The sequence below is a fragment of the Trematosphaeria pertusa genome (assembly GCF_010094035.1).
Source record: "Trematosphaeria pertusa strain CBS 122368 unplaced genomic scaffold BU26scaffold_4, whole genome shotgun sequence".
NCBI lineage: Eukaryota > Fungi > Ascomycota > Dothideomycetes > Pleosporales > Trematosphaeriaceae > Trematosphaeria > Trematosphaeria pertusa.
In genome coordinates, this window is record NW_022987215.1 from 1271144 (window position 1) to 1292510 (window position 21367).

Here is a 21367-nt window from a genome sequence, read left to right on the forward strand (position 1 = left end):
GAACGGAACACTCCTCCTCTCTTGTCGTCCTCACAATTCGGATATTTCCGAAACGCTTCGAATCAGCCTTAACATCACAATGGTCGATCCACTAGTAGACAAGGACATCGCTGGCCGGCTGGCTCTGATAACTGGGGCTTCCGGAGGGTACGTTCACCGCTAGTGGTTCCACAAGCTAATGATGAACGTACAGCATAGGGGGAGCGTGTGCGCGAACGCTCTTTCTGCAAAGCGTCCACGTCGCGCTGGCCTTCAACTCGAATCGAGAGTCCGTCGAAAGACTCGCAACAACATTGAAGAACGATTTTACAGACGCATATCCGAAATCGCCGGTTCCAAAGATATCCATTCATCAAGCCGATCTGTCGAACGTGGAAGAGACACTCCGAATTGCTGAGGAAGCCAAAGCAGAGCATGGAAGGCCAGTGGATATCCTCGTAGCGAACGCGGGGTTGGGAAAGAGAATCACGGATATTGAGTTGGCGCAATCAGCCGTGGTGCGCTGAGCCGACTGCTGACGGCCATGCAGAGATATCCCTCTCGACGTGTTCGAGCATACGTTGAACGTGAACCTTCGCGCTCCATTTCTGCTCGCAAAAAGCGTAGTGGGGTCCATGAAGGAAAAGCGCTGGGGTCGCATCATCTTCGTCTCCTCGATAGCCGCGTACGGCGTAGGTCTCAATGGATGCCGTAGGAGCCGCAATCCCGTCCGATGCGATGAAGGCTGATTGTAACAGACTATGCTGCCTCAAAAGGAGGCCTCACATCCATGATGAAGAATCTCTCGACGCGGCTGGCGCAATACAATATCACTGTAAACGATGTTTCGCCGGCCATGATCGGTGAGACCGGACTCCTCCCCAGCGGTGACTCTGTCCCGGGTCTGGTAGATAGCATTCCTCTCGGTCGTCTGGGTGTGCCTCAAGAAGTCGCGAATGTCGTGTTGATGTTCTGCACAACGGGGTATATGACGGGCCAGAGCGTCCTGCTGGCAGGCGGGCTGAACCATAAATGAGTGCTTAAAAAGCCGCTGTATGCTAGCCCAGAGCGGAGCGTTCAGGGGCGGACATTTGAAGCGAGGAAATTTTCCACGCTCAGCTTGGGGGGAGGTTCAGTCGGCTCTTCTTGCCCCGCCAAAATTCGGTCCGAGATGGACCGGCATTTGCGCCGATGGTATCCCTAGTACGTCAATGCGTGGGAAATAAAGCCAGCCGTCGCCGGTGCTTTGAGAAATGCATTTATCAATTTACTTTCCTCTAAATCCCTCAATTGTTCGCTCTCCTCTGCGAATAGCGATTCGCGCGCGTTCCACATCACGATGACGCAAAGAGCCGCCCTACTCATCGGCAACCTCGCCCACACCCGCGAAGAATGGGAAATCGAGTGCGCACAAGTCGCCTCAAAGCTCCACGAATACCCCGACGGCTCGCGGGAAGATTTTATTTCGAAGTGCAAATCCGGCGCCTTCGACGGCGTCTTCGCCCTCTACCGATCCAACGATTCGAACAAAATAACGGGCAACTTCAACGACGAGCTGCTCGACGCGTTACCGAAGAGCCTGAAGTTTATATGCCACAATGGCGCTGGGTACGATAATATTGATATTCCTGCTTGCACGAAGAGGGGGATCCAGGTGTCGAGCACGCCGGTCGCGGTGAATGACGCGACGGCGGATGTGGCTATGTTTTTGATGCTGGGCGCGCTGAGGAATGTTACGCAGTGCTTCCAGGCGGTCAGGCAAGGTTGGAAAGCTCGCGATGTTAGTGGAGCCAGGGCTGACTGAGTAGGCAATTGGCGTGGTAACTTCTCGCTCGGCCATGATCCCAAGAACAAGACGCTCGGTATCCTGGGTATGGGCGGCATTGGCTCGGCAGTCGCGACTCGCGCGAAGGCGTTCGGTATGAAGATTCAATACCATAACCGGACGCAATTGCCGGCGAAAGAGGAAGATGGGGCGAAGTATGTGAGCTTTGAGGAGTTGCTGAAGACATCGGATGTGCTGAGTTTGAATCTCTCGCTCAATGCGTCGACAAGGCATATCATTGGGAAGGAGCAGTTTGACATGATGAAGAATGGCGTGATTATTATCAACACCGCGCGAGGTCCGCTTATTGATGAGGCTGCGTTGGTGGATGCGCTGAAGAGCGGGAAGGTATGGACTGCCGGTTTGGACGTCTTCGAGGAGGAGCCGAAGATCCATCAGGGGCTGCTGCAGTGCGAGAACGCCGTTTTGCTGCCTCATATTGGGACTGCGACCTACGAGACCCAGGTGAGTTTAACTGCTTCCGCTGTAATGCGGCCAATCTAACGCCCCACTAGCGCGGCATGGAATTGTTAGTACTCGATAACCTGAAGTCGGCGATCAAGGGCGAGAAGCTATTGACGCAAGTACCGGAGCAGAAGCAGGTGAGGGCGAATCTATAATGATCGGACTTAGAAGTGGCGCTGAGTGAAATGCAGGCACCGTAACTGGCGTTGTGGGCATAGTACATGCATGGTATAGATGGATGAAATTATGGCATTGGGGGTTTTCGGCTGCTCGCAGGTATTGAAGTGTATTGACCATGACTTTGCAATACGGAATACTTCAGTAGTGCATCTTCCCAGCCAACACAACGCACAGATATTCATGTGACCTACCCTGTGCCACCTAGCCGCTGCCGCACTGGCAAACGACCGGCCCTAGATAAACGAAATTACATAGTCTAGTACCACCAACCAGCAGCAGCATGTTGCGGCCTCATTAGTGCTTATAGGGCCTGCCGTACTATCCTCTTCTTCTCCTGCTTCTACACATCGTACTCCCCTGTCGCTTATCAGTAATCTGGGGCGGCCTTCTGCGATCCGGCAGAGAGGGACTTGAAAATGCCCCTTCTAAATTTGAAAGTCGCTATCCTAGCCGTCGCTCTTGTCGTCTGTCTGTATATGCATCTTCAGAAACGTCAGCAACGCAAGGTGAGCGTCCCGCTCACGCCCTTCTGACGCGCACCGGCCTGATTTCGACCTGCAGTTTGAAAAGGCACTTGCAGAGCAGCAAAATTGCAAGCCAGTTTTGGCTCGAGTCCCGTACAAATGGCCGTTTGCATTGGATCTTCTCAAGATCCAGTTCACGGCCTACCACAGTGGCCACAGCCTCGAAGCTTTGACCCGATACATCACCATCGCCAAAACTATCAGGGTAGACTTGTGGAGTGTTACAGGGTATATTACGACCGACCCCCAAAATATCGAGACGATCCTCTCGACACGCTTCGAGGACTATGGTATGGGGACACGCACGCTGGCTCTCCTCCCATTCCTCGGCGAGGGGATCTTTACACAGGATGGTCATCCTTGGAAACGTTCTCGTGACTTGATCCGGCGCCAATTTGTCCGCATCCAAAGGCAATCACCGCAAATCCTCGTTGTTCATGTAGAGGATTTGATCTCAGCTCTACAGCAAGCGGCAGCGAGCGAGGGCGTCGTGGACCTGAAGCTCTTTTTCTTCGATTTCACTCTCGGCACGACGACCGAGCTCTTATTTGGAGAGTCGCTCAGAACCATATCCAGGGAAAACAGGGACGCTTTCCGGGATGCCTTTGACTGCGCATCCTGGTGCTGCGGGGTGCGCATCCGCCTGGCGGACCTTGCCCCTTTGTATAACACGCGGAAATTTAGAAGGGCGTGTAAAGTGGTGAGGGACTGGGCTGGATACTTTTCGGATAAGGCGCTGCGGTATATGAAAGAGGTTGGGGAAGACGCTGCTTTCGAGAAGTATCCCTTCATCATTGACCTTTGGAGAGAAATGCGAGACACGGCTCGTGTGAGGGACCAGCTGTTGCATGTCTTGATTGCGGGGCGCGATTCTACGGCTTGCCTATTGAGCTGGACAATGTAAGCCCCTGGCAAACACATGACTCCCCGAGGTCTTCCTTGCTCACTTTTGGTTCCTCTAGCTTCCACCTCGTTCGGAATCCCGACGTCCTCCGCTGTCTTCAGGAAGAGGTGTCTACGGTTCCGAAGCAAGGCGATCTGACAAGGGAGCAGATAAAGAAGCTCACATTCCTAAGATGCTGTCTCAATGAAAGTAAGTTCCCGGCCCAATGCCTTCCAGAGCCTCCACCAACCCTTCATGGACTCGATGGTTGGTAGCCGTCCAGATCGTTCATTAACATGTCGTAGCTCTGAGGCTGTATCCTCAACTACCGCTCAACTTACGATATGCAAACAAAGCCACCATCCTCCCTCGCGGCGGCGGACCCGATGGGCAATCGCCGGTGCTGCTTCCGAAGGGCACCGGCATCGGCTGGTCCACATATCACTTACACCGAAGCGAAGATATCTATGGACCCGATGCCACAACGTTCCGCCCGCAGCGATGGGAAAGCGGCGAGCTCATAAAGAAAGCCGGTGTGGGGTTAGGTTTTGTGGACTTCAATGGCGGACCGAGAACTTGCCTGGGAAGTATGCGACATTTTCTCTATAAAGCTGCCCTGCTTTAGCGTGACTGATCATTGACAGAGGACTTTGCGCTGATGGAGGCGAGCTACGCTATTATAAGACTTCTGCAGGCTTTCCCAGGTATTCGGCTTCCGCCTGGCGTGCCGAATGAGCGGGTAGGAGCGGAGGAGCAGGACCTCGGGATGTTGGTGGCTCCACATGGTGGTGTTGATATTTTGTTGTCTTAGGAGCTGTACATCATGAGAGGGACTAGTAGTAGGACATCAAGGGTGATGCGATTGACCTAGGTCGGGGCTGAGAGCAGAATTGAACTATTCCATATACAGCCTAGCGTCCCACATCGGCTCCTCGGAGCTTATCGTGGCACCGATCCTGCGCACAACACCTCGTTCAGACTCCACGATAATTCGACGTTCGACTTTCGGTGGCATTTCAGATCTGTGTCCCGAAGATGATTTCCAAGCAATGAAGCAGCTTCACGCAAAAAGCCTCACCTGATCTTGCATCCGCTCCCAGGACGAGTTTATGCGGAGATGAGTCACCGTAGCGGCTTCTGGAGGAGTGCGTCAAGAAGGATTCGGGTGAACCATGGTGTATAAGAGCTGCGTCAACACTCCTCTCTTCTTGCTCAGCTCGTATTGTCGGGTGCAACTCGCATCCTTATCTACAAAATAACGCAGACCCTTTCGTCCTCCTATCACCAGACCGATCTCATTCAGCGTGGACCTCTCTAGTTTTACCGGAGACAATGAAGATCAAAAACATTGCTATACTTGGTGTATGTTACTCTACGCTTGCGAGAAGATTGTGTGACCTGATCGAAAGACGATAGCCTCGAGGCAACGTTGGTAGCGCGCTCATCGCCGAGCTGCTCAAGGACGGTGATCGCTTCAAAATAACAGCTATCTCGCGCCCAACTTCCAGCTACACCACTTCTGCGAACTCCAACATCGTCGCGAAATCCGCCGACTTCAGCTCCCTCGACTCCCTCAGAGATGCATTCACCGGCCAAGACGCGATTGTTAATTGCGTTTCGGGCGGAGCTACGCATTACGAGCCCTCGAAACTCATCATCGATGCGGCCGTCGCAGCTGGAGTGGGGCTTTACTTTGCGAATGAGTTCGTGGGAAGCTTGACGAGCGAGCGGTTCAAGCGGCTGCCGGAGAGTTATGTAGGGGCGAAAGTGAGGATCAGGCAGTATCTGGAAGGGCTTGGGAAGGAGGGGAAGATCAAGTGGACGGCGCTGAACGGAGGGCCGTTCTTCGATATGTGTAAGCTCTCCCCGGGACTGAAATAACGAAGGGTCTTTAGGAATGGAGGTCACCAAGACGTTTGGAAAGGCAATGCTAATACCAACAAGGGCTCATGAAAGGACCCGCAGGATTCGACATCCCTAATCGCCAGGCGCGACTCTACGGCGCAGGCGACAATGCGCTCTATTGGACACCCCTCCCGACCATCGCCCTGGCAGCGGCAAACATGCTTCGCAATCCCACTCCCATCCTCAACCGTCCAATACACATTTGTCCGCTCCCAACACTCACCCAAAACGCCATCCTAACCACCCTGGAATCCGAGCTCAACACCAAGTTCACAATCACGCACGTCGACGTCGCGAAAATGAACAAAAATGCGAGGATTGCGCTGGAGAAAGGAGAGATCATGAAAGCAATGAAGGGACTGACGATTAGTGGCCAGTTCTATGAGGGCGACTACGACAACGATTTCAGTGCGCTTGTGGAGAATGGGGTCGTAGGAGTCGAGGAGATGAGTATTGAGGAGGCGGTTAGAGACGCGATCGAGCGGTGGGGAGAAAGTACGCCTGTTGTGGAAGGTATGTACAATGTTGAGCCCTGCGAGGTGTAATAACGAAAAGTGCGGACATGGAGCCCCCAGCATGGTGGACTGGGAGGATGACGTTTGATGAGGGGGCTTTCCGGTGAAGAAGGCGATGTGGCGTTGGATTGGCTGCATCAACACGAGGGCGTTGCACGAGGGAATCGTTCACCGGAAACGTTGCTCGCGGTGATCCCGGTCAAGCATGCATGAACCATCCTATCGGGCTCTCTTCGCATCTATGATTCCAGGTCGGGAGGGATGCAGGAAGGTTGACGGGGATAAGGCTGAAGCCTTCTTCCGGTGGACTTCATTTCGAGACAGCCAGCGAATCGCAGCGGGGGTTTCGATACAATCAATTCTAAGCCTTCCCGTTATCCCTTTATACTTTCGCTCCCTGATATCGTATATCGGATGCCGGCGCGACATTCCTACAGATGTCGCTGAAAAACGCAGCTTCAGACAGGGTGCGCCGGTAGACTGGTCTCTTTCGCAGCCACGCCGTTGGACAATACTATCACACGGACTGAAGTTTGAGTGGTTCAATGGCACTGGGAGTTCTTGCCGGCTGCATTGCAGATGATGTGCACGTGTTCCGTGCTGCGCGAGTATCATCCTCGCCTTGCCTAACCAATACACGTCGTCCCTCATTCGTCCTTATTGGTTTGATATGCCTGAGCAGGCAAACGGCGTTCCATCCGAACGACTATCATACGTTGTCCCAGATAAGACATCATTCTACCTATGCTGTCGGCCTACCCGGATACCTAAGGTCCGCTAGCACCGTTGCCCTCTGCACTATGAGCCACAATGGTCTGCTTCACCGCACGCTCTCCGCACTCCAACGCCCTTCCTCTACGCCCATTCGCGCTATCACTGGTGACTCAGCCCCCCCCCCCCCCCCCCCCCCGCTCGCCCTGTGATAGACACGAGGAACCGCAGACGGAGGAAAGAAGGCAGACATTATCAGAAGGCATCCCTCGAGTCTTTCCTGTGAACTATAAAGAAGAGGCCAGCCGGGCGAGGGGAACTGAGACATATACTGTTCTGTACCTGCAAGCCCATTTTCCAACAGTTGCATCCACCATCCCAGAGTCTTGGCTTCTCGAGCCCTGTATCCCAGTACCCCTATACGCAAGGCCAAGAGCCCAAGCATGGACCACAGTCATCAGCAGCCCCCACCATCCAACCCGTCATGTCGGCCCCAGGCTAGCGACGTAGGCGACTGGGCGCTTGATGCCCAACGCGACCCTCCGTTCGAATTCAGACGAGGTGAGTCCCCGATGCGGTTCTTGTTGCTGTTTGGTACTGAGCATGGGCGTCGTAGGACGGGGATCCTCGTCGTACATCATGTTCGAGTAGAAGTGGGGCATGCGAGTGTGGGCGTCGTGGGTGTGGGGGAAGGCTGAGAGGAGGTGTTTTCAAATTGCTTTAGCGGATTTTTCTTTGTTGCGTTTGAGATACCCTGTGTACTAAATTGCATTATTGGTTTAGCGGTTTGAGGCGTTTTGAGGGAAGTGGGTAATGACTTTGCGAGCTGATCGCTGGGGTTGGGAGGAGACTCGGGTTCCCTAGTGGTTGCCTTAACGGCCTCTCCGCATATGGTATGAACAACGTACTTGACCTCAATGAAAGTGCCATGCCATCGTCCTGTTGGAGAAAGCCATTACGTCACTCCGAGATCGAAGCCTATCCTTGTTTACAAGGCTAATGTCGAACGAAATGGGGCGTGCCAAGCCGTAGCGTTGAGGCATAGCGCAAGCTCAAGAACCGTGCTTCTTGCCCTGGGCCCGTCTCGCCGCGATGGTGTAGAAGATACTCCCATCATAGATCCCGCGAATATCCTCCTTCATCATCCGTCCGTCATCCGGCCACAGCATGATGTACGTTGCCATCCATTCAAACAACGCCCCACCCCAACCAATAGGATCCGCAATGCATCGCTGGCCTTTCATCACATTGCTCACATCCCAAATCGTCAAGTAATCCCTCCCCTCTGCATACTTTTCGAAAATATCTTCAAATTTCTGCGGAACGAAGCGGCCCTCGGTGTCGTACGTGTTCGTGTCGCTGCCGTGCTTGTCCTTGTGGATGTTGGTGATGTAGAGGCGGAAGAAGGGGTCTGGGAGCCAGGTCGGGACGGTCGGGTACGAGAAGTTGGCGTGGATGATGAAGACGGCGACAAGGGAGAGAATGATGCCAAAGCCCAGGCGGAGGAATCCCCAAAACGTATCGGTTGGCCAAAGGATCCCGTCGTGGTCCGTATCGAAGAAGTCGCAGTGCTGCTGTAGGACGGTTTGGTGCGAATGGCGGGTCGCCCAGTCGTTTTCCGTTGTGCCGTGGGGAGATTCTGTAGATGCGGCGATGTTGGCCCGCGCGGTGCCTGGTAGAGTGAGTTGTGGCTCAAGAACGAAGCGGGGGACACTATACCCGCATGATAGAGATGGTTGATGCCCTGGTCGGTGTTGATGAATGGCTTGCGCTCTTCTGTGACATGGACGGAATGAATAGAGCGTACTATTATCTCCGCTGGATCACCGTTCGATAGCTGCTGATAATCCGGCATTGCGGCTGGAGCGAGATCCGAGCGTGACGCTTGAAGAAAAGTAGCCCGCGTCGAATAAGGACAGTACACAAGCGCCGTGACGATATCCATAGTCCTGTAGTTGGGTACCTTTCCGAGGTCTGGCGTTACAAAGCCGCATGTGACGTCACGTTTACACTCCCCAGCTGTAACTTCGCAACTGAACATCGTCGGGAACGTCGGCTCGTAACAACTGCTAGCCACGCGTCTTCACATGCCCTACACCTTCCACAAGCTCCGAGGCTTTGCAGCAAGATTTTGCGAAGATAACCGTCAGGGTCACATCAGACTTAGATCATCCACAGAAGCGATCGCCGCTGCAGCCGAACCCAACTTATAGCGACCCTGGCCGGTCGTAATACTAATTCTCCGAGAATAAAATTCGACGACCAGAAGAGCCATTCTAAGGAGGCATTTTGGACAAAATGTGGCCGTTTAGTTGGATTCATGCGGCCCTCAATTGGATCTTGCTCTGGTTGCGCCTGGTGCGTAACTTGTCATCCCAGCAGTATTGAGCCACCTAGCTAACAAACACTCAGATCCCGCACCGTCAAGTCGGATGGAAGTCGCTAAACCGCAAGGTGCGTTGTGGTCTCTGGATTGGAATTAGAACCGTGCTAATGCGCGATAGACGGGAGAACTCGAACGTGAACAGCAACCCCTGCTCAAGAAGCTGAAGTTGATTCTGCTCTTCAACCCACTTACGGTAAAGCCAACCCTGCGTTAGGAATACTAGACATTGCTAATCGCATTGGCACGATAGGAATGGCTCGATACTACACATGCCATGCGTCTCTATATACATGAAAAGAGCATTAAAGAAGGTACGCGCCAAACTGCCCGCGCTCAGAGACGTCGCAGCTGACCAATTGTAGGCCGAGAAGAGGGTACTCCGCAGTCACACAACAGGATCAAATCATTCATCGACTTCTACGCGATCAATATGGACGACTTTGAGCCTTCGGATCCCGAGAAGTACCCCACCTTTGAGGACTTCTTCGTGCGGAAGCACAAGCCGGGTACCAGGCCAGTTGCGGAGAAAGACAATCCAAAGAGGGCGGTTTGCGTCGCGGACTCGCGCGTAGTGACCTACGATACCGTTGCCGAAGGGAAGAAACTGTGGATAAAGGGGACGGACTTCAGCATTACTAACCTGGTCATGGATGTCAAGCTTGGGGCGCGCTTTACGGATAGCGCCATAGCTTCGTTCCGCCTTAGCCCGCAAGACTATCATCGCTATCATAGCCCTGTTTCCGGCACGGTCAAGGAGTTTCGCAGCTTGCCTGGCGACTACTACCAAGTGGATCCGATTGCGTTGAGGAGCGCGGTCAATATTTTGACCAGCAACGCCCGGGACTACGTCTTGATCGAATCGCCCGAGTTTGGTGAAGTGCTCTTCTGCGCTATCGGTGCAACGAACGTTGGCACAGTCTAGTGAGTCCTCTGGACAACATTAACCTTTTTGTGTGCTGACGGGCCCCAGCATGCATGAAAAGTTCCAGACGCCTGGCACGAAGATCGAGAAGGGAGATGAGCTTGGTATCTTTCAGTTCGGCGGTTCCTCCATCATCCTTGCTTTCCAGAAGGGCCGCGTAAAGTTCGACGACGATTTGCGGGACTGCAGCAAGCACTGCATCCAAGTGTCCGTGGAAGTGGGCATGAGCTTGGGAGTGGCGACCCGGCCGAGCAGCAGGGAGCAGGAAGACGAGACTGCTGAAAAGGAGGAGAATGGCGCATCTTCATATGCCGAGGTTGTGAAGGAAGGCTAAGCTATTTACCTGAGGACAGGGCGGTAAGCTGGCCTGCCCCTGGAGGCAAATTGACGGCGAGGAAATTCGGACCGAAGCAAAACAGTCGAGGAAGCCAATAGCTGGTGTTAACTAGATCGCATTGAAAGCATAGGGCATAGTTGATGTGAGACGTGCGATTGGAGATAGAGTGGAGTCGTCTCGAGATGACATTCTGATGCGAGCGGTGTGGTCTTCGTCGCTTTGACGAGGTGGGGGCTCATCGTTGTGGCCCCGAAATAGCGCTGTTTCAAAAAGCCACTAGAGCCGGTTCGGTCTAGCGCTATATCTCTCACACGACAGGTTCGACGTCTCATTTACTCTTTGCCCATCCTTTACTAGATCAAGTGCTGTGTCCGGGTCTGCATCCTTGCTCAAAAGATACATACCTCAGAATGCCATTTTGTTGTTATTGGCAGCCGTTGGATTCGAGCGAAGTTTCATCTAATGTGCGTGCGCCACTTTGCGTCGCACACCGAGCACAGCCTCATCCCGTATTACGGAACCCCTCCAGCAGCCCTCCACATGCCACTTCTTTTCGCTTCCTGGCTCCAACACGCCTCTTCGCTCGCTGACCTGTTTACCGCACACGCATCAATGAGTCCTTACGTGAGCTTGGAGAGGATTAGCGCATCTATGCGATAACCCGCATTTCTCCAGCCGCAATCGCAGCCGTACCTACCCTTCCCATGACGCCTGAGCTGCCTGCGCCCAAGCGAATCGGCTCGGAGCAATGGCCGAAGTCGTCGGCCTTGCCGCCAGCATCCTCCAGATAGCTGGCGCAGGCGTTAAGCTGTCCACGGCTTTGTACAACTTCGCCAGCTCGGCGAGTCGTGCGGACCGGGACGTCGCCGACATTGCCGACGACGTGATGCTGACAGCGAACGCTCTGGACAGCGTCGGAAAAGTCTTTGAAAAGGAGGATGGGAAAACGGTTGTGTCTCGGAGGGCTATCCAGGATGCTAATGGCCTCATCAAGCGATGCGATGCTGTCTTCGGCGAGATCCAAGAGGTGGTGGAGAAGAGGAGGAAGGTGTGCAAGGATGGGAAGAAGATTCTGAGCACCTTCGGCAAATTTTCCTGGCCATTGAAAGAGCAGAGAATTGAGCTGCTGCGGAGAAGGCTGGAGAGCTTGAAGAATAGTCTCATGCTGTTGCTTCATGTCCTGCAGCTCGCGAACGGGCAGGCCAAGGGGTACATCAACCTCTTCCACGGCAGGACTACCACGCTAACGAGGACTGCAGAGAACTGGAGAAGAGCGCTCTGGAGCAAGAGCGTGAAAAGATCCGTGAGCTCCACCAACGACAGCAATACTCGCTCCAAGCCCTCCAAGCCTTGGAAAGCAAATTAAGCAAAGTTTCTCTAGAGGACGAGGAGACCCTTCGTGGCTCCAATGCGCCTTCTCGCGTCCCCACTATCGACTTCATGGTCAGGTCCTCGACATCCGTCGCACCGGAAGAAGCGAATCAAAGCGGTGCCGCCAACTCAGGTCCCACTGCCATGGCTACGCCTCTTTCGGACGACTCCGGTACCTCCGACAGCGACGACACTGTAACTGACGATGAGGGAGAGCACCTGACCGTTGAGGAGCTCACCAAATGCGCGAACCATGTGCAAAAGTTATTGAAACGGATCACTGTCCTCCAACAGTCGTTCGAAGCCGCGACCGCACAATCCACAGGCCATTATCCCAAACATCGCGTAAGCAAGCTATATCGACGCTTTTGCCGGAAGTTCGAGTCGGAGATAGTGCTTCGCAAGGCTGCTGATGCGGCTGCTACGGCACCCTTACAGGAGTTTGTGCCGCCGTCTAAAGCATGGAGTGGCATGCGGGGGGAGTCTGAGAGGACTGAGAAGATGTTGCCCTCTATAAGGTCGTTCACGCAAGCAGATTTTTATGCAAAGTCGCCTCCGCTCTTTAGCCCCTTAGGGCCGGTCACTCTGAACTCGCAGCCAGTTCGGGAAGGAGAGCCCGCTTCACGGATAAAATCGGATGGTAGAGCGCAAGGGAATGCTCGCTCCCATTCTGCGCAACTGGCTCCGTCTGACGAGGGTACAGCTAATCGTGATCCCTCTGTGTTCACCTTCAATCCGGCGAAATCTCTTCACATCCGGACCAACTCTGACTCTCCCCGCCAATCGAATGTGCCACGCTCTTCCGGCTCGTTTTCTCGTTTTGGGGAGATCCAGTTCCCGATTCAATGGCCCAGATCAAGCTTATCAAACGGCTGGCAGGATCCAACGAGGCCTAGCATACAAACAAATGAGCACGAGCAGAAGAACTCTAGCATTCCTATGCTTCAAGCTAGAACTCCTACTACTGATATCGGAGTCAAGCCTGAGTCAGGCTCAGCGCTAGAGCGGCCATCGCACGCCACGAGCGAGTCACCACCTTCTCTTGAAGGCACTGAAGAGGACAATCAGAGCGGCTCCGAGATGAACGGGGACCAAACGCCCGTGGAAGGCATGCCTATTCACTATACCAAAACTGGGCGGATCAGCAAGGCTAAGAAGGGCCTTAAAGTGCACACTTGCCAATGTGGAAAGGTATGCATGTTGCGGTTGTATTATGGCTTCAATAAGCTAACTGTTGCTTAGTCTTTCACAAGAGCGGAGCATCTCAGGTGGGATTTGTACGACAAACCAACAAAGGTAGCAAGTGCTGACAATGCAGCAGGCGCCACCAAAAGAACCACGGCCCGAACCAGGTACGGTGTGATCTGTGCGGAAAAGTCTTCTTCCGAGTAGATCTGCTACAGCGACACAGAGACAGACAGTACGTGTTCATCCTTGGGCCTCGATATCAGTTCTAATCATTGGCTCAGCAAGGACAATGCTTGCGCTATCAGCCCCGCTACACCAATCCATGAGGATATTGCCGCTGGAACAGGCATGGATGCCGTTGGTCGTCGAATCAAACCAATATTGCCGACACCAACATACTCTTCTAGCTCCAGCCTTCCTCCGCCTCGTCGTTCGCCTGATATTCCTCTTCCTCAGTCATACCCTCCCGCACCGTTGCAAGCACAAGAACATGATGAACATGGGCGACCGATCTACCGACATTCTGCAAGCCTGTGTTATACGCCATATGAGTTACTACCGCAGCAGTCGGCCTACTATCAGCACCCATCCGTTCAGCAACAGCAGCAGCCTACACCAAACGATTCGCTTCTACAGTCACATCAACAGGGACCCCAAATGAAGCACCCTCATCAGCCTCACCCGCACAGCGCTAGAATGGCGGGTAGCCCCAAATCCCGCATGCCACAGATGCCACTCCAACGACCACCCTCCGGAATAGGTCCCTCATTGCCTTCCCCTTCAGGTTATTCTCCAGGCTTTTCATATCCGCATCCGACGCGGGTACAGCCACGGATTCAACATAGCAGCTCAGTCCAACAGGTCACTACCAGCGATTCCAGAAACCGTGCCACTAAACAAGACCAGAGTCTCCAACCGTCGCATACTAGGCCACGTCTCTCTCTCGATGTTCCTTCCAATAGTCCTCACGCCTCTCCGCAGCTGGCGTCGAACTATGGGCGCCAGACACAACGTCCACCTTCGGATAGGTTACCGCATCTGGCACCTCGACCGCCTATCGGAGAAATCAGTAAAATGCAGATGGTCGGTGGGATGGCCGGCAGTGCGACGCAGAGCGGCCCGTTCCAGCAGACCGTACAAGATACGCACGCACATCCTTCATCCTTCGGGAGGGATCCGCATATTAAGAGTGAATTCGGTCGGATGTTTTCTGGTTTGGGAAGCAGCCTAGGCACCTCAGCGCCTTCAAGCGACACCCTTTTGGCCGAGAGCGCAAAAGAGACAGTATCAAGTTCTTCTCGAGAAAAGGATTGGACTAATGGTCGATCACCTGCTGGCACTCGACCGCCGCCTGGAATCACGATGGAGCCGCTTGTTGGGAGCGGGTCACGATTTAATAACGAAGAAAGGACGCCGTCCATGTCTGGTCCATTTTCTAACCATATGGACCAGCTTGAGCAAGAGTACGATCCACATGAGAACCTTGGAGATACGCCTAGGCCGCCCGTGACTCGTCCTCATACGAAGGAGCAAAACGCTGTTACTGTGGAGACCGACGTAGGTAACGCTCGTGAGGGAGGGACTGAAGAGGCGCGTGAGAGAGAAGAAGGCGCTCCACTGCCGCGACAGGAGCGAATAATCACTGAACGCCCCCGGTCATTATCTCCCATGCCAATGCCCCCATCCATATCAGATGAGAAGTCAGATTTCTCAAAAGAATTCGAACTGCACGATGACAGGTCTCTGGATTTAGATTTGGGACAAGATGAGGGAATCGAGAGTGCATCTCCGCAGTACAAGTGCCTCTACCCACCTTGTACATACGCCTCCGCGCGACAGTCGAACTGCAAGCAGCATATGGAGAAGGCACACGGCTGGGAGTATGCCCATCGCGATCGTACCCCTCCTACTCCACTTGCACCATTCCTCGGCACGCCGCAGTCTGCGACGCTGCCTACATCAATGACTCCTTTTCTCCCGTCTCCCTCAGTCCCAATGGTCGAAGCTTTCGATTATCCGCATGCCCCTGGCACCCGGACCGTAGATGACTCCAACGATCCCCAAGTGCGCTTGAAGCGCGCACGCAATACCACTGCAGCCATATTGTCTCGCAGACGGAGAGCTAGTGGTTCCAACGAGGCTCTCGAAAAGCCTATTTCCGAGCAGGAGGCCCAAACCAAGGAGCTTGAGGATGTGCGTGAACCTTCCGTTGAGAGTCCAGCCGTGCGAGCAGGAGCCGCAGCTAGAAGCGACAGTGTAACCGTGCCCTCGCCCTCCAGCCGTCGAAAATCTCCTCACGCACGACATGGGGGCAAGAACGACGAGAAGTGGGAGCCGGCCGCCAAAGGCGCTCTGGTTGCCGGTGCCGTCGAAGCCTTCCGCAGCCGCAACATTCCTAGTCCCTGGACTGGCGAGAAGGGCCAGCGAATTGCTACTGCTGCCCTTGGTGCCGCTGGTATTGACAGCCTTGTAGACAAGAACCGAGAGAAGCACGGCAAGCGCACCGAGCGCGGTCCGACCGAGGTCGCCCTAGACACTGCCCGCAGCTTTCTCTCAAGCCTGCGCGCCGGCAAGGCGAAGTATCCGGGCACCTCGCCGGCGCTCGACCGGGGCATTGCAGAGCAGGAGGCTAGGGTCAAGGAGCTCGAAGAGACAATCGGCAAGAAGCGCGAGGCCGGTGGCAGCGCAGAAGACTTGGAGGCCGATAAATGGGGTGATGGCGGCCGCGGTGAGGAAGCTGCGTCTGCAGAGCTGGGTGGGAATGCGGATATGCTTGGGCGGAAGCGCAAGAGAGCGATGAGGGAGAGTAAGAGTGACGTCGAGGAAGAAAGTCGTAAGAAGCCTAGAAGGGGTGCTCAGGATAGGGTCGGGGAAGTTACCAAGGAGAGGAGAAGCCTTGATGGCGATGGCGGTGCAGAGGCGATGGACGTCGAAGAAGGCGAGGCGCACAGAGAGCCTGGAAAAGAGGATGATGATGGCGAGAGGGATATCGTCGACGTTCTTTTGGAGCAGTGGACCATTCCTGTGTATTAGAATTCTGCGGCAGTTTTCATGAGGAGCTGGCTTATCATGCCTGCGAGCATCTGACGACTTGATTTTTTTTGGTCTTCATGTTTATAAGTACCTATCTACATACCAAGGTGCATATTGGTTCGAATCAATTCAATGCAAACCTTTGCCTTCTTGGAGAAGCTTGATTCCCAATTCCTTGAGCTTGAACTTCTGGATCTTCCCGCTTGCTGTCTTGGGGTACGTGTCGACCCAGAAGACGTATTTGGGCACTAGATAACCAAGTTAGTGAGGTGTTGTTCATGACGAGAACCGGAGGGCAGCCGCTGAAAGTACGAAAGGTGCATAAAGGACTTCCGACTCACCTAAATGATGGCTCAACCGCCTCCTCACCCACTCCCTTGCCTCCTCCACCGTCATCGTAACCCCATCATGCGTGACAATAAACGCCGCCACGCACTCTCCATACCGTTCATCCGGCAACCCCACCACACTAACCTCACTAACCTTCTCGTGCGCAAACAGACAATTTTCCACCTCGAGCGGATGAATGTTCTCTCCGCCTCTGATGATCAGGTCTTTTATCCTGCCGGTGATCTTGACGTAGCCCTGCTCGTCCATGCTGGCTTCGTCGCCCGTGTGCATCCATAGCACGCCGTTGGCGTCGGGGACCAGGACTTCGGCGGTGCGCTGGGCGTCGTTCCAGTAGCCGCGCATGAGGAGGTAGCCCGAGACGGCGAGCTCGCCGCGCTGGTTGGGCGCGAGGATGCGTGTCCAGTCTGAGGGGTCGACGACTTTGGCGCGGACGTGCGGGAGGAGCCTTCCCACGCTGTCGATCCGCTTGTCCATCGGGTCATCGGTTGTTGTCATCGCGGAGACGGGCGACGTTTCCGTCATGCCGTAGCATATTGTAAGCTCCGTCAGATTCAGATCCTTGTGCAACTTCCGCATCAGCTCGGCGGGGACCGAACTGCCAGCTGCGATGCCGGTTCGCAGATGTTGGAAGCCGTTGTGCGGCACGGCGCCATGGGAGAGGAGTTCGAGCTCGGCGACGAACATGGTGGGCACGCCGTAGAGGGCGGTGCATTGGTATTCGCGGACGGATTGGAGAGTTGCCAGGGGGTCGAAGGCTTCGGTTGGGAAAACAATGGCGGAGCCGTGGGTCGCGGTAGCCATATAGCCTAGAATGCATCCGAAGCAGCTATTCAACTGTCAGCCCGTAGATCGCTCAAGGCGCGGAGATGTGAGAGGTTACTGGAACAGCGGAGGCGGGCAGCACACCCTATCCTCAGCAGTGAGCAGCATCCTATCACCAATGCTCTTCCCATTGTTCAAGATGCTCCTATGGCTCAGACACGCAGCTTTCGGCATGCTCGTCGTCCCACTTGTAAACTGGATATTCACGATCTCATCCGGATGCAGCGCCGCATCCGGCAGCGCGCCCACACTGCCTCCGTCTTCCAGCACATCCTCGTACTGGGTCGTTGTATTTCTATAATCGTATGTGTCCACTCTGCCATAGGAGTTATTCACAATTGTGATGGATTGGAGCGAGGGCACGATGTCGGTCTCGAGCGACGGGCCTTCGAGGTTGGGGACGAAGGATTCTAGGAGGGGTATATTTGAGCGTGGCGGCTTGCGAGGCAGGTTGGTCTCAGCGCCGATGATGAGATGTGAAGCGGAGAGATGGTTGAGCGCAGAGAGGACCTGGGGCGCGTTGAAGGCCGGGTTTAGAGGGACCTAGATAGTTCATTAGCAGCCGAAGAGCTCCAAAGTGCCATTGAGGAGCTTACTAGTATCGCACCGAGCTTGAACAACGCGTATGTAGCCTTGAAAAGCGTATCAGCAGTTGCCGTGCAAGCATCCAGAGGCTATGAACCGTACAGTCGCATACTCGATGTTGTTTCCCAACGACACGGCGACCCTCTCCCCTTTCCTGATCCCGAGCTTCGCCAGGCCCCTCGCCAGCGCATTCGAGTCTTGGTCGAGTTTATCGTACGTCAAGCGCGTCCGCTGGTGACGGGATATCACCCTGAGCGAGCATCAGCCCCAGTCCGTGACGTTCGCAGTTTAGCAGATCACTCACGCGTCACGGTCGCCATACCGCCTGACGATGGCCGCGAAGTGCTCCGGTACGGTTTGCTCGAGCAATGGAGGCTGCAGAAGCTGTCAATATTGTGCATAGCCGTGGAACCAAGCTCGCTTACCTCCGTCGGTCCCGCGCTGTAAGCTTGGGTCAGGATGCCGCGTCGCGCGCCATGCGATGGCACAGTGAACCTCCAGGAACGGACGGACACCTTGCGGAACATCTTCTGCCGCGCACATTGAGAGGTAAAAGGAGGCCGGAGCTCGCATTGTGTCGCCGTGTGAAGGTGGCCGCCTGTAGACGGAATTGGGCCGCGGCTGATCGACACAAGCCTCGTGTCCGTACCCCGCCTGGGGTAAGCTTCCGAAGAGACGGGAAGCCGCACATGGCAATATCTCGCACAAATTCTTCGCTTCACTATTGCTGGTATTTCCTAGTGCAAATTTTGTTTTGGAGATGAGGTTGTATTTTCGAAGGTACTTCCAAGGTCTTGATGCTACATAGAAGTACCTTTTTAAGGTCGTTCCCTCTCCTGCGGGGTAGCTCTGAGGGCCTGAGTAGAAGCTGCAGGAACCGCCCAACGCTACCAGAGTACGACTTCAAAAAGCTCGGAGGGATTAGGAGAGAATGGCAACGTCGCGTCATTTTCAACTTCTCACGAGGATGGACCAAGACTGGATTGGGCCTCCACCTTCCAAACGTTTCCAACCATGAGCATGCAGAAGAAGCCCCCAAACGTCAGCACTCAGCCGAACAGACAAGACAAAGCTTCAGCCCACCACTTCAGAGAAGGCAACCAGAATCCTACGCCCTATGCCTAATCCAGAAACTCTTCTATCCGGGCAACCTCTCCACTCAGCCTCTCACCACAGAAAAACCTATATAATCTTTTCCAACTCACCCCCCTCTTCTCCCTCCCTCTATTCCTCAAACCCCTCTTCAAAATGGTCCACTTCTACGACTCCTACCTCGTCATCAGCCCTAACCCCCAGCGCGAGGGCAGCTGCCTCCAGGAGCGCATCTTCGACCACACAAGCCAGCAGTGGCGCGATGCCAAGTGCTTCTACATCAAGTTCGGCGACGCCGACGACGCCGACGAGAGAGAGCGCGCGTATAAGACGCATAATCCTAGCTACGCGTATGCATGCAACCATCGCCTAGTAGCTTTCTCAGGATCTTGGGTGCTGACTGGACAATTATGCAGGTTCCAAAAGAACAGTCGCTCCCTCAATCAGACTCTCGAGTACATCGACATGGACAGACGCAGGATATACCCGAAGATCGGGAAGTATCTGGAGTGGACGGCTATTCGCTTGGCGGGCGGTACTTATTTCTGTAAGTGATGTCTGAGCGCTGTATTTCGGGGAATGAGCGCTGAGAGATGCGTTGCAGATGAGGGCACCGAATGGCATAGGCTCGTCTTGAGAGAGGGGCAGGATATCGAGACGCTGAGACGCATACTGTGCGAGCTGCTGGCCCTGTTTCCACAGTACGACTGGCAGCATGAGCCCCGTAGCGCGGCTGTGAGGCGCTTTGAGGAGAAGGTCCAGGAGGCTTGGTGGGGCCCGAATGGGATCGCTGAGTTTCATGATTAGGTAGGGTACCGGCAGCTTCGTTTGATTGTGTATTATGGATGTTCCAGCTGCTTTAATCTGGGTCTGAGCCGCCGTCATACGGTGCGTAAGCTGGTAGTAGCCATCGATCGAAGTCCCTTCACCTCTCATCGTCTTCTCCTTCCCATGTCCGGATACAGGTAGCTAGGCATCATTCTTAGCACCATGCCCACTGTCATCCCGCGTCTCCTTCCCACTCTAATCGTTACCCGCACTCTCCCCAGTATCCGCTTGCCTCACCTTCTTCTCGTGCTTCTTGTGTCTGCGATGGGTCGATTTCGCATACTTGGCCAGTGCCCTCTCACGATTCTGCACCACGTCACCAATCTGCATCTAAAAGTAGAGCAACACACAGTAACTCACCTTAGCCCAGTTCGGACCTGGTCCTGGAGGTGGAACTACACCCACTTTTAGCGATCATTCCTAAAGCGCCGAGAGCTAGTAGAGACCTACCAGCAGTCCCGTTCGCAATAGCTTCGCGCGCTCTTCGTGCTTTCGTTCGAAGCGATCATGCCTACTTTCCTTCGGCTCTTTCCCGGGATCGAAATTGCCCCTTTGCGTTTGAGGCTTCCTGTCGTAGTTTTCGTAGCTGTTATAGAACTTTTTGTTCTCTTGCGTGGCGGCTTCCTGGCTTGCTGCGTCGCCTGAACTGTCCCGAGACTCTTGTTTGGCGGCGATATCGTTCGTGCCGTCGTCAGAGGTGTTGTTGACGTTCGCCATAATAGCAATGACGGGAGTAGTAAGCGTGCTAGAGCGCTCTCTAGTAGACACCGTCGACGAAAATTAACTAAGAGCGGTCTACGCAGGACCACGCGAGGTAATGTATAGGACGCACCCGTATTAGCGTGATAATCACCGCAGATCATATAATCCCAGAATAAGGAAGCCCCAAAGCATAGTACTCTTAACTAGATGCATTTTAATGCCTGCGACTACCTTATAATGGCTTCTGCTGCTGGAGTCTTACTTACGAGAGGCGCAGCTCTTAGTTTTAAGCACTATACTGCTCCCTCTACAGCCTCGTACGGGTCTGAATTTGCTTGTCGTGAAACGTCCCTCTTCGTGACGACGTCGATTGAGTGGAGTTCCGGGAGCTGTATTTGGAGTGTGAATGGATGGATTACTCCTGAAAAGGATCTTTGTTTAGCGAATCACTGCAGCAATCTGTTTGAACTCGACGGTTCCTAACGCATCACGCGTGTTTAACTGATGCCTCGATATCCCTGTATATCTACCAGATTTTAAACCCATCTCTTCCACATACGACCATAGGCGAAGTATCACTCCGGATCCCGTCCGTTCTCCACACGATAAACCTTCGACCGGCAGACTAGTAGTCAAGTGGGTGACCATTGGCGAATACCTGCTGTTGTATGTTTTTGCCTTTTGTTTTTGCTCCGGATTTGAAATGGCGTGCACTGAGGACTGTGAGCATAAGAGTACTTTTTGGTTCCAAAGGTGCAAGGGC

General features: G+C 54.2%; 10 protein-coding genes across 10 annotated transcripts; 7 read left to right on the top strand and 3 right to left on the bottom strand.

Moving 5' to 3' along the window:
- Positions 1-79: 79 nt before the first annotated feature.
- On the top strand, positions 80-1248 carry BU26DRAFT_479571 (NAD(P)-binding protein; the record flags this gene model as incomplete). Its single annotated transcript, XM_033825671.1, has 4 exons — positions 80-147; positions 194-478; positions 530-690; positions 738-1248. 4 exons carry the CDS (start codon positions 80-82, stop codon positions 1013-1015), a joined length of 792 nt encoding a protein of 263 aa, XP_033687106.1. The 3' UTR covers positions 1016-1248.
- Positions 820-2424, top strand: BU26DRAFT_590475 (uncharacterized protein; the record flags this gene model as incomplete). Its single annotated transcript, XM_033834769.1, has 3 exons — positions 820-1742; positions 1788-2269; positions 2320-2424. Exons 1-3 carry the CDS (start codon positions 1319-1321, stop codon positions 2422-2424), a joined length of 1011 nt encoding a protein of 336 aa, XP_033687107.1. The 5' UTR covers positions 820-1318.
- Positions 2425-2865: 441 nt separating this feature from the next.
- BU26DRAFT_529323 (cytochrome P450) lies at positions 2866-4667 on the top strand (the record flags this gene model as incomplete). Its single annotated transcript, XM_033830888.1, has 5 exons — positions 2866-2955; positions 3035-3873; positions 3936-4066; positions 4162-4443; positions 4501-4667. The coding sequence occupies 5 exons, from the start codon at positions 2866-2868 to the stop codon at positions 4665-4667; spliced, it is 1509 nt and encodes a 502-aa protein (XP_033687108.1).
- A 396-nt stretch (positions 4668-5063) lies between these two features.
- On the top strand, positions 5064-6394 carry BU26DRAFT_251025 (NAD(P)-binding protein). The gene is made up of 3 exons (XM_033821131.1): positions 5064-5218; positions 5273-5711; positions 5801-6394. Exons 1-3 carry the CDS (start codon positions 5189-5191, stop codon positions 6304-6306), a joined length of 975 nt encoding a protein of 324 aa, XP_033687109.1. The 5' UTR covers positions 5064-5188; the 3' UTR covers positions 6307-6394.
- A 1645-nt stretch (positions 6395-8039) lies between these two features.
- On the bottom strand, positions 8040-8842 carry BU26DRAFT_421431 (Caleosin-domain-containing protein; the record flags this gene model as incomplete). The annotated part of the gene is made up of 2 exons (XM_033823407.1): positions 8040-8659; positions 8707-8842. 2 exons carry the CDS (start codon positions 8840-8842, stop codon positions 8040-8042), a joined length of 756 nt encoding a protein of 251 aa, XP_033687110.1.
- Positions 8843-9028: 186 nt separating this feature from the next.
- On the top strand, positions 9029-10939 carry BU26DRAFT_538902 (phosphatidylserine decarboxylase proenzyme). Its single transcript, XM_033831479.1, has 6 exons — positions 9029-9345; positions 9400-9441; positions 9492-9566; positions 9624-9684; positions 9736-10294; positions 10344-10939. Exons 1-6 carry the CDS (start codon positions 9286-9288, stop codon positions 10627-10629), a joined length of 1083 nt encoding a protein of 360 aa, XP_033687111.1. The 5' UTR covers positions 9029-9285; the 3' UTR covers positions 10630-10939.
- Positions 10940-11196: 257 nt separating this feature from the next.
- BU26DRAFT_516804 (uncharacterized protein) lies at positions 11197-16369 on the top strand. The gene is made up of 5 exons (XM_033828421.1): positions 11197-11841; positions 11892-13194; positions 13246-13271; positions 13325-13423; positions 13473-16369. The coding sequence occupies exons 1-5, from the start codon at positions 11381-11383 to the stop codon at positions 16222-16224; spliced, it is 4641 nt and encodes a 1546-aa protein (XP_033687112.1). The 5' UTR covers positions 11197-11380; the 3' UTR covers positions 16225-16369.
- On the bottom strand, positions 16270-18571 carry BU26DRAFT_538903 (acyl-CoA synthetase/AMP-acid ligase-like protein II). Its single transcript, XM_033831480.1, has 7 exons — positions 18408-18571; positions 18287-18357; positions 18085-18232; positions 17994-18029; positions 17456-17940; positions 16566-17401; positions 16270-16472 (listed from the first exon to the last, which is right to left on the bottom strand). The coding sequence occupies exons 1-7, from the start codon at positions 18507-18509 to the stop codon at positions 16354-16356; spliced, it is 1797 nt and encodes a 598-aa protein (XP_033687113.1). The 5' UTR covers positions 18510-18571; the 3' UTR covers positions 16270-16353.
- A 359-nt stretch (positions 18572-18930) lies between these two features.
- BU26DRAFT_516807 (uncharacterized protein) lies at positions 18931-20014 on the top strand. The gene is made up of 3 exons (XM_033828422.1): positions 18931-19424; positions 19491-19621; positions 19679-20014. The coding sequence occupies exons 1-3, from the start codon at positions 19231-19233 to the stop codon at positions 19879-19881; spliced, it is 528 nt and encodes a 175-aa protein (XP_033687114.1). The 5' UTR covers positions 18931-19230; the 3' UTR covers positions 19882-20014.
- An 83-nt stretch (positions 20015-20097) lies between these two features.
- Positions 20098-20619, bottom strand: BU26DRAFT_561882 (uncharacterized protein; the record flags this gene model as incomplete). Its single annotated transcript, XM_033832967.1, has 3 exons — positions 20098-20226; positions 20280-20297; positions 20353-20619. 3 exons carry the CDS (start codon positions 20617-20619, stop codon positions 20098-20100), a joined length of 414 nt encoding a protein of 137 aa, XP_033687115.1.
- Between the last annotated feature and the right edge of the window lie 748 nt (positions 20620-21367).

Bases quoted from the DNA above. Each gene is read 5' to 3' on its own strand.
- BU26DRAFT_251025 (XM_033821131.1), top strand. From the start codon at position 5,189: ATGAAGATCAAAAACATTGCTATACTTGGT. The intron at 5,219-5,272 runs GTATGTTACTCT...GAAAGACGATAG, and splicing joins AAAACATTGCTATACTTGGT to CCTCGAGGCAACGTTGGTAG. The intron at 5,712-5,800 runs GTAAGCTCTCCC...AATACCAACAAG, and splicing joins AGGGCCGTTCTTCGATATGT to GGCTCATGAAAGGACCCGCA.
- BU26DRAFT_538902 (XM_033831479.1), top strand. From the start codon at position 9,286: ATGTGGCCGTTTAGTTGGATTCATGCGGCCCTCAATTGGATCTTGCTC. The intron at 9,442-9,491 runs GTGCGTTGTGGT...AATGCGCGATAG, and splicing joins GGAAGTCGCTAAACCGCAAG to ACGGGAGAACTCGAACGTGA. The intron at 10,295-10,343 runs GTGAGTCCTCTG...GACGGGCCCCAG, and splicing joins ACGAACGTTGGCACAGTCTA to CATGCATGAAAAGTTCCAGA.
- BU26DRAFT_516804 (XM_033828421.1), top strand. From the start codon at position 11,381: ATGGCCGAAGTCGTCGGCCTTGCCGCCAGCATCCTCCAGATAGCTGGC. The intron at 11,842-11,891 runs GTACATCAACCT...CGAGGACTGCAG, and splicing joins GCGAACGGGCAGGCCAAGGG to AGAACTGGAGAAGAGCGCTC. The intron at 13,424-13,472 runs GTACGTGTTCAT...TCATTGGCTCAG, and splicing joins CAGCGACACAGAGACAGACA to CAAGGACAATGCTTGCGCTA.
- BU26DRAFT_538903 (XM_033831480.1), bottom strand. From the start codon at position 18,509: ATGTTCCGCAAGGTGTCCGTCCGTTCCTGGAGGTTCACTGTGCCATCG. The intron at 18,233-18,286 runs GTGAGTGATCTG...ATGCTCGCTCAG, and splicing joins CGGTATGGCGACCGTGACGC to GGTGATATCCCGTCACCAGC. The intron at 17,941-17,993 runs GTAAGCTCCTCA...TGAACTATCTAG, and splicing joins TCAAGCTCGGTGCGATACTA to GTCCCTCTAAACCCGGCCTT.
- BU26DRAFT_516807 (XM_033828422.1), top strand. From the start codon at position 19,231: ATGGTCCACTTCTACGACTCCTACCTCGTCATCAGCCCTAACCCCCAG. The intron at 19,425-19,490 runs GTATGCATGCAA...ACAATTATGCAG, and splicing joins ACGCATAATCCTAGCTACGC to GTTCCAAAAGAACAGTCGCT. The intron at 19,622-19,678 runs GTAAGTGATGTC...GATGCGTTGCAG, and splicing joins GGCGGGCGGTACTTATTTCT to ATGAGGGCACCGAATGGCAT.